At 37.0% G+C, this 13,335-nt stretch overlaps 1 protein-coding gene across 4 annotated transcripts in view; it reads left to right on the forward strand.

Annotated features, from left to right (window-relative positions):
* Nucleotides 1-13,335, forward strand: part of Syx1A (syntaxin 1A) — a 61,552-nt gene that overhangs the window by 47,071 nt on the left and 1,146 nt on the right. The window contains exons 6-9 of one of the 4 annotated variants that reach the window (XR_016293389.1): nucleotides 89-162; nucleotides 688-825; nucleotides 1,864-1,974; nucleotides 8,712-10,719. Coding sequence is in view for 3 of the 4 variants with exons in the window: in XM_089597156.1 (XP_089453282.1) it covers nucleotides 89-162; nucleotides 688-825; nucleotides 1,864-1,974; nucleotides 6,367-6,450 (407 nt within the window). In the remaining variant the exon portion in view is untranslated. Of the gene's footprint in view, nucleotides 1-88; nucleotides 163-687; nucleotides 826-1,863; nucleotides 1,975-6,366; nucleotides 6,783-8,711; nucleotides 12,642-13,335 lie in introns of those variants that run through there. The other 3 variants (XM_089597158.1, XM_089597156.1, XM_089597157.1) reach the window with 3 other exon arrangements.

Here is a 13,335-nt window from a genome sequence, read left to right on the forward strand (position 1 = left end):
CTCCTTCTAGTCCTTTTATTTTTTTTAATATCCTTTTGTTGGCCAATAAAAAAAAAATAAAAAAAAAAAAAAAACTTCGTCATTCCAGCGGGAAGAACGACAACCAACGAGGAACTCGAGGAGATGCTGGAACAGGGCAACCCGGCGGTCTTCACGCAGGGGGTAAGTTGTGCCTTTTTTTCTCCTAGCTCGCGTCGACCTTGCCTTTGTCCTCAGAGGCGTTCGGCCGGCGCCTAGTCATTAAATTAGCAATTAACTCCGCTTGGAGCTCCGCCAGAGGCTTGTACCTCCTCCTCGTGATTGCGCAAAAAGCGTCTCTCGCCACCATTGTCTTGGCGCGCTGTGTGCATTTCTCCCTCTGATTCTACCTTTTTTTTGGTTTCTTTGATCACGGAAATCGAGCGCTTGAGAATCAAGAGGCGCTTTTTTCGTTCATCTTATTTTTTTTTTTTTTTTTTTACTGCATATTTGTGCGCCTATTACATGTTATATCAATGAATATGCGTGTAACGCGCTCGGCTAGAAGCAGTCGATTTTGTGACTATAATAAACAAGAGCGATCCAATCAAATTATACACAAGTCTGGGCAATTTGATTGGTATAACGCTGTAAAAACAAACGATACAAGCGTCTATCAATTGAATCGAGTAGGTATTACAAATGCGATGACGCGTCATGTAATTGCAGATAATCATGGAAACGCAACAAGCCAAACAAACTCTAGCAGATATCGAAGCGCGTCACGCCGATATCATTAAATTGGAAAACTCCATTAGGGAACTCCATGACATGTTCATGGACATGGCCATGCTCGTGGAGAGTCAGGTAATTTATCCTTCCTACAATTATTTTTTCTCTAATCCATTTAATTGTTCATTGAAAAATTAAATATGTTCGAGCTTCTGCAACTTGAACATAAAATAATTTTCTTTTCAGTTTACCAATCACAACGATTTAACTTGATAGTTCACTGCATCGATCATTGGTCGATGTAACGTAATTCAAGTTGTGGTTGGTACTTTAGTCAATAAGTCATTATAAATATGCAAATATGATATGTCCCCATATGTGACCCGGAGTGGCTTGCAAAAAATGAGTTTTTTACTTTTAAATTTTAATTCCCGCGTGATCTTACATTATTAAACGGCAACGTAAGAGCACAGAAAGCAGTGGGTGCGGCGCTGTTTTTTATTTTTACCTAGGCTTATTTCACTTTCAATAACTACAATTTTCCTGTACTGTAACTCGTCCGAAATAACGCTTGTTTATAGCTATACTGAAAGGTCTACTCAACATTTTTTTTTTTGCTCCACAGGAGCAAGAGAGAGAACCATAAATAAGTGACGAAATGTTTCTTAAAAAAAATGTTTAGTAGTTTAACGAACTAAGCTGATAAATTAATACACAATTTCTTTCCACGTCACATAATAACATGTCCTCGTTTTAGACCAAATAGTGTAACAAATTAATAAGATAATACATTTCGGTAACAACTAATTTCTGGCTCTTTGAGTTGTGATGAATAAATTTATTTTTTAAAGTTATTTTATAATTTTCCACCATAATCACCCAATTCGAAAAATTCAAGTTGTGCATACGTTAAAAAACTCAAAGAGCCCGAGAGAAAATAATGAAATTCTTTTACGATTGGATAGCAATCATTAACCGCCACACGTGTCGTGTCTATATATATGGTCATTGACTAACTCGCTATGTTGCCTTTCTTTCTTTCTTAACTCGCTCGCCTGGTCTACTGGTAAATCTACCTCTACCACTGTTGCTGCTACTACCACTACTATCTTTGGGGTGGAAAAACGAAAAAACGACGCCACGCCTCGCTGCGTTAAACATGTAAAAACGTAGGGCGAGATGATAGATCGCATAGAGTACCACGTGGAGCACGCGGTCGACTATGTGCAAACGGCCACGCAGGACACCAAAAAAGCACTCAAGTACCAAAGCAAAGCCCGACGGGTGAGTCCTCCCCTTATGTTATACGAAAACATGCCACTTCCTTTCGCGTCTAATTGGTCACGTTTTTTTTTGTTTCTCACCTGACTCCCTCCTCCTCCTCCTCCTACTCCCAACTCATGTCCCAAAAATCCGCACTACTTCTATTTATCTTTATTTGACGCTTTCCTGCTTGTGCGATACATACAAATGAATAAATATATATTACAATCTCCGTACTGTTATTCATCTTCATTAACACATGGTTTCTTCAATGGACGCACATTTGTTTCATACTTATGCAAAAAAATATAAATATCAATGTGCGTGCGATATTTGGTTCGCCACTGACTTGGAAAAAAAAAAAAAAACGCTGCCCTGTCTCTGTATTATTTTGTTGGCTCGCTAAAACAATTTAATACACGTACAATCAATTATCCTTTTATTTTGGTTACTCTATTATTTGTTTGTACCTCAAACAATTATGTTAACATGATATTTTTTTTTTTTTTTTTAAACTATTTCTCTATATAATGTGTAAAATTGTAAATATATTTATATTTATGCATAATTGACTTGCAAAAAAAAAAAAAAAAACAACGCACAATCTCTGGTAAAATGGGTGTGACTATTGTGCCTCTGTCCACTGCTGCTCTGTCATTGACTATACTAACTTCTAACATGCCTATGTGTATAATACAAAAAAAAAAAAAAAAAAAAAAAAAACAATAACTAAAACAACAATAACGCTCTGTTTGGCGCAAATATGTACCTAATTGGTGTGTGTGCGCGTATTCGATATGATTATATGTATATATGTGTATTATGTGTAATCTGTATCTGTCGACTTGCTGATGGTTAAATCACTGTTGTACGTGGGTATAATGTTATGTACATATATGAATATACACCCCAACCACGCACATTTACGCTCTCTGTCTAACTGCCTGACTCCTCCCTGCTACACACGTTGTTATGTATACCAAAACAACGCGACATCGGCAAAACGATTGTCGTCCCTATTTTTGTGTCCACTTTCCGTACGCGCGCGTACCCTCGTGTGTGTGGTTTTTCCTCCTCCTCCTCCTTTCCGTGAAATCCACCCAACAACACACAATGTTCGGCGAACGAAAACTGCGTCCGATCAACGTCGAACCGTCCCCTTGTCCACGCAACAAAAAAAAAAAAAAAAAAAAAAAAAAACAATACATCCGTCCTCATTCCGTTGTGTGCACCACACACTGGGCGCGCGTGTATATATACATCCCCCGTCCTGCCCCGTGCACGCACCAACAGGGCGAGATGATGGACGTGATTGAGTTCAACGTGTCCCAGACCGGAGATCACGTTGACACAGCCTGGGGCGAGCTCACCAAGGCCGAGGAGTACATGATCAAGGCTCGCAAGGTAAAGGACGATGATGATTTCACGAGACGCGCACCCTGCAACCGTAGGTGCCGGCCCACCCAACCCCATCCCCCTTGCACACACATATACCTCGTTGGATCCCAACGTAACAATACAATGTAACCGGTTCTCATGTAAAAACAACTCATCCCTGTACAATTATTATCATTGCTCATTGTTTATTGTTATCGTACCTGTCTGCACGTGCACTAGAACATGTATGTTATATTAACAGAGTACACGTTAGGGAGTATTCATGTTCCAGGCTAACGTGTAATCCGCGCAACCTCAGCCTCGTCTCCATAACATATTAACTCTCTACACAATTGTACATGTGTTTCTGTATTATTACTTGGATGTTCCCACATTCCCACTGACAATTCCTTAAATATGTGTCTACATACGCATAAATGTTTGTTACATCTGAACATACTTACATGTTTGTGTGTGTCTCTCTCCATAGGTCTACGTTATTTCTAACCAAAATTGAGATATAACTCGTTGATATGAAAAATCCATCACGTGCGCATGTATAATTTACCAAAAATCAACCGGACGTAACGCTCGACTCGAAAACGTGCTCCGATCGTACGAATCTCGTTCACTACGACATTGTTTTGGTATCACAGACGGCGCGTCCAAATAAATTCAAATTGCAGCGCTTTATCTACATTATATGTGTTCGTGGACATGCCAGTATAGTAGTAAACGTGACAACAATGTGAGATGCAATCGCCAGAAGAGGTGGTGCGCACACACATATAAATACAAATTCCGTACTCGTTAGATGTGTCGTCGTAGGTATATGTGTCTGCCCGTGGTGAAGGCAATCAAGTCGAGCTTCGGGCGAGCAAAGAGAGGAAATAAACCTCGGCCAGGGATAGGAAAGGAGGACAGTGCCAAAACACCTCCTTGTACCCGTGTGAGGTGCACGTGGCTACAGATCGCGGGGGTAATTGCATCGATCAGTAATCGGGAGTCGGGAGTACGCGAGCGATAGCCATGCACGTGTTTGGATACCTGTGCTTGAGGTGTACCTTTTTTTTTTTTTTTTTTTTTGCTTTTTTTGCTTTGTTTTTGATGTACGCACGAAGCACCTTGGTTCTTTTTTTTTTTCCCCTCTGTGTTGCATATACAGCTCGACCGCTGCTGCTATTGTTGTCATTACTGTTTTTTCATAGGGCAAATGAAAGGGTCCCATTAGAGTCCTTTGCTGTTTCAATGCAATAAAATAATTGTGACAAATTTTTTTTTTTTTTTTTTTTTCCACCCGCAATCGCTTTGTTTGCAAGTTGTCAAACGATAAAACAACTCCGGACAATGAAGAGTGTCGATACAAAAAAAAAAAAAAAAAAAAAAAAAAAAAAAGAGAGAGAGAGAGAGCGGTAAAATGGTTATTTTTCAATGATCACTCTCGCGTAAGCCCTCCATCACCCGAGCACAATGCCGCGGATACAACAACGGTATACAAAAACCCCGCACGCACGAATGGCTGCGCGAGTCACGTACTTACTTACCCCCAACCCCTCCGGGTTTACCTTTTGTTTTAAATGGTCTCCCCCCCCCCTACCTCGACTGGAATCGAGCAATAGAGAGCATTGCTTTACGAGAATGGATTTTGTTGTTTTATTCCCCATGGCGCACCAGCATTCTGCCCTGGGCGGCCTGTTTCTCTGGCGGCGAAGGCAAAAGTAAGAGGAGACGCTCCACCGGCGAGCCTAGAATAACAACGATGTAAGGAGCCATTGTACTCGCCTTCGACCGGCTCCGTTTTTGTGTTGTAAACAGTATAACAAGTCCAAAGATGCCGGCCGGTCGAATCGAAACTTACGTGTAGTAGAACACCGTATGGGTAGATAGAGCTCGAGCTGTGATATTATTGATCAACCGACTGGTTTTCGCGCTCGTAGTAGATAATTAGTCGCTTTTGCATACAAGTAGTTTTTTTTTTTTTTTTTTTTTTTCCTCTTCGACTCATTAGTGCTCCTTTTGATGTTGTGTAATGGCAATGTTGTCGTAGACGTATGTGTAGTTGAATGTGGTGCATGCGTATTATTTGCGGAATGATTTTTCTTACGCCTTTTTGCAACCGATGTTTACGATGGAAATGTAAGAAAATGCTGTTCTGCACCGATACTCACAGTCTCTCACGGAAAATGACACATTTTTTTCTGATACACGTCCAGAAATTTTAACCGTTTTTTATTTTTTATTTTTTCGATTCGCGTTATTAAACATTGATTTATGTTGTATCACGTTATACATGCAGCATCGAAAGCTTTCCAACATTTGTTCCACGTTATGATTTATTTTCTCGATCGATCGGTTTGATGGTTATTTCGACGTCACGTCACGACAGACTCCAACAACAGTGACACGGCACACGCACAACACGAGCAGCATCCGTTGCATGATCTGTGTAAATAAATAAAAAAATTAAATAAACGAAAGGAAAAGAAAAAAAATAAAATAAAAAAAATACTCAACAGAACCATTGAAATATATCCACTTACTTGATCATCTCAAAGCTTCTTTTCTCGTACGCAATGTGAGAAAAGCAAACACGCAGAGCTTCGGCAGAGGCAGCACACCTTTGAGTGCCAATAAATATAATTACGTTTTATCTACGTAGAGCACGTTCATTTTAAATCTTTTCAAGTAAATTTTTTACCTTTACATTTTCATACACTTTTTATTATTATATTCTTATTCTTATTACTATGTACTCTACACCTTTTTTGATTCTCCAAATTCATTGATTACACCATACCATATAGACTATTGTGACACTTCTTATCATTTGACTGACGTTTTACACGCTCCACAATAATGAAACAGCGAATCAACACCAATGACAGTGTAAACAGCAACTGCTGACTAAAACGAAATAAATATGTTTGTATACTTGACTGCCACAAACTCTCACTTGTCAATGTCGTCGATTGTCGAGGAGCCACAGGTAACCATGTAGACTGACCTGTCGATTGTTTTGTCTTTTTTTGTCCACAGAAAATGATCATAATATCGATCTGCATCGCAATACTATGCGTCATAGGTGTCTCCATTATAACAGCATTCATACCGATATTCTAAAGCGCCTGTGGGAAGACTCTCGCTAACAGGAAGAGTAAGTCGAGTAAACGGAAGACGGAAAACAAAAAGATGGGGAGGGGGGGTCAAAGAGACATTTGCAGTGCGTGTAGTATGTGCGGGGGAAGCCGAGAGACTAAACGAAAAACAAGATAAGCCACGGGAGTGTTTTTTGGAAGAAATTGACGCGAAGAGGTGTTACATTGCGAAAAGATCGTTGTACCGCACGGAGATCGGAGAGTGAAATAAAAAAAAAAAAAATTAAGCGAAGCGAGAAAAATGAAGAACAAACTCGTTGACTGTTGCAACGAGCGTAATGAGACAGTAACAAGAAATTAAAAAAAAAATAAATAAATAAAAAAAATAAAAAGAAAAAAAAAACAAAGTTATTAATACCTAATATCTACGAACGGACAATAAGAGAAAAACAATGTAGACCCGTGATCGAGAAAATAATGTACTGTTGTTACGGGGGTGTAATGTGGTACTTGAGCGAGTCCGAGGTGTTGTCATTGCTTAGAAGGAGGGGGAGAAAGAGAGACTGTGGGGAGTGAATTCGCCAGTCCACGGGCCGTATGGTGTGTTGTAATAATATCAATTATATAGAAAAAAAGACGAGATCGTCCATGAACACAAATACTTTTATTTTTTTTTTTTTTTTTACTCAATAAATCCAGAAAGCTCTTTTCGCCGTTTACGTTAAAAATACACTTGTTGGTGTATTTAAATCGAATTTGTTTCCTACGTCGATTCTCCCTGCATTCTTTCGTATAGAGAGTAAACCCTCGTTTATTGGTGACATTTGGAAAAACAATTGACCTAATTGTATTCATAGCTAACGTTGAGTGTGTAGATGTATTATCATGTTAACGATTCTCGTGTCGTTATTATATTTTTTTCGTCTTCGGAATTATATTTATGATTATTGTTGTTGTCACACGAAGATGAGAAAAATGCAGGTGATACGCTGAGGCTATTTCTTTATTCGTATTTCCTTAAAAAAATCACTTTGCTCATGAGATTTCTTGATAAACGCTGATGATTTTGGTCGAGACATTCATTAGTAGTATCGGAATGTGCCTTTGAACAAAAAATTTTCTTGACGTTTGAATTTTAAAACTTCGCGGCGCGGAACTTCTCGAAAAAGCGCTACTCTCACGCTGAGCTAAAGCCGAGCGCCCGTGGCCGGTTTTTTTTTTTTTTTTTTTTTTTTGGCATTCGTCAACCAGAGTTATATACGCACTTGAAAAAAAAAGGTATGCTCTGATTAAATTTTGGACGCAACGATGTTGTGCACTGAACGACAACATCGGCTTCAGCAGCACGTCGCTTTAGCTCAGTTTCACGATAAAAGTTGGCAGGGAAATTCGAACTGGACGAGAGTTTATTGTTTTCGAAGCGAAAAAAGATAAAGTTTGTAAATATACATAGCTTTTAGAATGTCAAAAAGGAAAAATAAAGTTAATAATAATAATAATAACACAATTTGAATAAAAGTCTTGGTGTTTCGATTTCGTGTTGTAAAGGAAGAAAAAAATTTTCTCGCAGTAGTACATAATAAAATGCATCGCGCATTTGTTTATATAATAGGAGTCAACTAACTGTGTTCATGAATATTAATTTTAGAGAAGGAGGGCGATAACAGCAATTATTACTATACTCGGGGTGGGAGGTCGGCGATCCTTTAGATCGACGCCTCGGGAGGATAATTTTAATCGTACATGATATTCCCGTACATTCGTCTCTGTATTTGTCCTAAAGTCATTAACTAACCTTTGAAAAAACAAAAAAAAAAAAAAAACAAAAAAAAAAACAATCAAATATACGATTACTCATTAACATTATTAACTTTCCTAGCGTGTCTCGCAATTTTTTTCGTAATTTTCGCTCCTGCACCAAGTAAATTTTACTAATTAACTGTCAATCTCGAATAACAATATTATAACGCTTTCGACTTTGCTAACAAAAATTTTTATATACGTATGACATAGAATTTGTTAAATTGCTAGCTTACGCTTCGAAAAACGCGATTTCAGATTATTGTTACACTAAACGACATGGAAGAAAAAAAAAAAAAAAAAAAAACCATTTTTTTCTTCCTCTTTTCCTATAGTGCCAAAAACGTGCTTGAGCTGTTTTTTGAACGACGCACACGACGAAACGTGTAACATAATTTGTAAAATCGCGTTTTTTGCCGCCAGCCATTAAATAATCATTCAATGCCGACTAGCGCGCTTGATATGCCTACGTTGTTTTGTTCACAGAAAAAGATCTTCATCATAATCTGCCTAACAGTGGTGGTCATCATTTTGATTGTTATTTTGGTAACGAGCATCTAAAATTGAGATACGAGAGCGAGAGAGAGAGAGAGAGTACCTGGCTGCACATTGTATAAATAATAAATAATTGTTATCACCGAGAACCGTGAAATGTGGCATTTTTCTGGCTCGTATTGCACCACAATGTCACGAGTACGACGCGTCGAAAAATGTCCACGTTTCAAAAGCCTCCAGAGAGCCTTGCTCGTTCCAATTATTTTTCATCCCGGGCCACAATGTTTTCATCAACGTGAATTATTATACTCCAATCTGTCCGTTTTTCTCCAGCTATCATTGGAACGAGCGAAATCTCGTTACGGCATTGAATTCCCGCGCGCAGCGAAGATTAATAATGTCACTTACATCCCCAACGCAATGTGTGCTCGAAGCGCGAATCACCGCAGCTGGAAATTCATGCGATTCTCGGCGCGTACACCTACATGCCACGGATATTGGCGCTTCGACAAACAACGAGCGTCTATATATATACATATACATATAAACATGGGCATGTAGCGATTCGTAGGTTAAAGTATATGTGTATGTGACACACGAGCTCGCCTGCAAGTCGACACTGCCACGATGCGTCGTGCGTACCTATATGAGTAAATGAACTGAAGAATGTACAATTGTTGAGAAACATTTTTTAGATCACGCAACATCATCGCAGTAGGGCTGTTCTGGCTTCCGTATCTGCGAAAATTTTTATTCCATTTAATCGCTTTTCGATACGTTTGCTCGGTACCCGTGAGAAACTCGATCTGCTTATGATTGCGGGGATTATCCGTATTGGCTTGTTTTTCTTGTACTTTGCATTATACCGTGGGTCTTGAGAAATTTCAAAGGGGCGACGATTTTCTTACAAGTACTTTGAAAATGTAAAGAAAAAAAACGTGGAAAATACGGACAAAGCCTTTCAATTTCAGCGAATGTCCTTCGTCGGGTTCTTTTTCTACTTTCGAGTTTCGCGTCTCTGGGAAAAAAAATTAAATGAGAGGAAAAAACAAATCCCGTAAAGCGTCACTGCAAACTCTTCGTCTTCTTGTAAATATTTCAATTTGTATAGAACTACGGAAAGTGGTGGGTGATATCGGCGAAACGCGACGCGAATACCCCACGGAAGGAGGAGAAAATTACCGTGCGCGCGTCTTTTGATTCACGTAGTTTCATAAAGTATGATAATCAAACGATGAAGAAAAAAAAGGGAAAAAACAAGAAAAAAATAAATAAAGTATAATTCTCACGTGATTTTAGAATCGATCATTTTCATGGAAACTGCATTTAACGAGACCTAATAAATGATAAAAAATACAATTACGCACCACCTAGCTAAACGTGTATAATATGAATAATTACATAAAGGGGGTAGGGTATGTGATTTAATAATAGCGCGTAAAAAAAAAAAAACTTCTTGGTACGAACGAACGAATCATCCGGCGTGGTATCTTAAGATCGACACAATTGCTTTCTCTCGCCCGTGCGTTAATAGATACGAAAAAAAAAAAAAAAAAAATGTAAGGTGTGAACGGACACACTAGAAACATTATACAAATCTCACACGGCAATACTCCAAGGGGACAAGAAATCGAGACCACGATGAAACAGATAGTAATAATAATGATAATAATAATTAAAAAAAAAAAAAAAAAAAACAATAAAGAAACAATAAACATCACCTGCGAACGATCGGAGCAAATGCAGTTGCGGTGCAAGAGCGGTATCGTTGTCACGATGGTGGCAAGAAATGGCGAGAGGCACACAACCGTAGGGAAAAATTGGAAGACGGAAGCACAAAAGGATGAGAAGAATTCTCGCATCGATCGGCTGGAAGAGGGACCCGCATGGTATATGCACCTATGACGACGTCTTCGTGGCGACGTCTTCGGTTCGTCGCGGCGTCGCTTAGAGTCATTTTAGAGAGAGAAACAGAGAGAATCGCTCCGCCGAGAAAAGAGTAAGTAGTCAACAGCTAAGCAGCAACAAAATTTAGCACATACATGTATACGACATAAACAGCCAGTGGCACTCACGTTGGAGCCGCTGAATATATGTATCTCTCTCTCCATATATATATATATACATACCTTTTCTGTTGTCTGTACATATACACCTATTGTGTTATATTATATACATAGATTATATATATAAATTTTTGCGTATGTGTAATTATCGATGTTATATTGTTATAACTAGCCTATTTGCTGTTGTTGTGATTCTGTTTCGCGCGCATCGGTCTCTTACACCTACCGTCTGTCCATCAATTATTATCATTATTATTACTATCATTTATCTATAGCATATAAACATATCATCTGTCTTCCGTGTCACCTCATCCGTATTCTCTGTGTACCTATTTTTCAGCGGAGCAAAGCAGACGTATGAATATTATGATTCTTGACACCCTGTATACTTGTGAAATAATAAAAGCCACAGCCTACTACCCCTAGCCCTACTTTACTATCTTTTTATATGTATATCTATTGTTGTCAACGAGAATGCGACTCTTGATGTTGTTCGACTGTTTGATTATACATGCATTTTTATTATCTCCTCTTGTTGTAAGTGTTGTACGATCGATGTGTCTATATATTATTATTATACAATAGTGCAATTTCAGTGCGAAATTCAGTTAACAGCATTTTAATTATTTTCCTTTTTTTTGGTCACCTACATATGCATAATATGTAGACCATGCTTTTATTGAATCAATTATGATACATACCAACGTTACTCCAAGCTATTTAAATGAAAAACTGATATTTACGTGATCCTGCAATTTATGCTGCAAAACTTTTAAACCCTCTTACTATGCCTTAGATACGGCTTATGTGAATTTCGTACTGACACGGTGCAGTTACCGATTATTATTATTATTATTATTATTATTATTATTATTATTATTATTATTATTATTTATGATAAGTAACTATTATTATGAATCGATTTTATTAACCAATGTTCTTCCTTGCTAATTTTTTATTTTAAAAAACCCATTGATTTTTCGTGTTTAAATCGAAACAGAATGCCCATACTGAGCGATGTTGTACGATTTATTTACACGAAAGATCGGCGTCAAATTTTATTACTTTTGCATTTTTTTGTAAAATATTTTGTTTGTGTAGAAAATTTATAATTTATTCGACACGTTTAATTACTTACGCACGCATGCAAAGCATCGATGATTATTCTATTTTCTATCTTAATTAGATATATTTTTGTCACTCATCTTACGTGCATGTGTCTTAAAATTTATTAGCGGCAGTTGAAAATTAGAGAATCATGAATTTTCTGCTTGTGTAAATAATTACAAGTATTGATAGATATTTATTATATTGTTTATTAAGTCGTTAAGATATTAATGTCTAGTTGGCAAGATTATTTGCTTGATTACTTAATTATGTGCAACATGAAAAAAAAAAACAAAATAAAGCATATCATTTTAAGCACTTGCCTGCCTACTGCATAGGGAGTTCCCACTACTGTCAATAAGAGAGTGAAGTAAAATGAAACTATGAGGGGAACACCTTAGTGAAATTTTAGCTCAGATACACGTAGTTCATTAAATTGTATACAGCAATCGTTAAATTTATACCTCCGTTTAAAGAATAAATTTTTTATTTATTAGTTTGTGGGCCATCAGTAAATGTTTGAATCTCTGAATCTCGTATTTATGTAATAATACACCTGAATTTGTTCCTCGTTTCAAAGTTGTTTCTCATATCTAATCAAGAGACGAAAATATGTTTTTAACTTTTGATAACTTAAAAATTTTCAATTTTTTCCGCAAGACACAAAGTTAAATATTTTTAAATCACCTATCTTTAACAGAATATGTAAAACTACAAAGCCAATTTAATTTAAAAAAAAGTAACAACAATCTGGTCCATTCATCTTTTATAGAAGGATCCTTTAAAAGTGAGTCCAAGTATCAATTTGATGGTTGCATTTTTATAAAAAAAAAAAAAAAAACTAGTTTAACGCTTATGTCATTCAATTTAAGAAACATTTTTTTTTTAAATAACGAAGTCAATACATCTTTTAAAAAGGTTTTATTTAAGTATTTAAAGTGGGTCGAACGAAAAAGTGATAGTAAAACCCACGTTTTTTCCTGTTTACAACAATTATCGATGTCATGTTCATGAATTTACAATTATTACTATCATGATTATATCTACTAGAAAATAGTTGATTATTAGAATGTGTAAATAAATGTTTCTATTTAACAATCAAATGGTATTGTTTTGTTGCACCTTAATTGAATTCCGTCATTATTTAAACCTCATTCCGAATAGTATATATATATAAGAGCAAACGTTGGTTGACATGCCAATTCACCGTATCGTAGAATAGATGTAGCACACGATTTGTTGTACTGTTTTATGATTTACCACCGGTATACGTATTTAAGTAAATTATTAATACAAAAAAAAAACTTTCGCTCTAGTCCCACGTTATTGTGAATGTTTGTGTATTTAAAAACAACACGTTGTTCCGTAGCAGTATTGGACAGAAAATACTCTATGTACTAGTGATATGACGATACAAGGATAGCTGAAATGTTGAGAAAAAA

Source organism: Copidosoma floridanum, unplaced genomic scaffold (assembly GCF_036245765.1).
Source record: "Copidosoma floridanum isolate Cflo_tuat_1 unplaced genomic scaffold, Cflo_Japanese_pri ptg000030l, whole genome shotgun sequence".
Taxonomy (NCBI): domain Eukaryota; kingdom Metazoa; phylum Arthropoda; class Insecta; order Hymenoptera; family Encyrtidae; genus Copidosoma; species Copidosoma floridanum.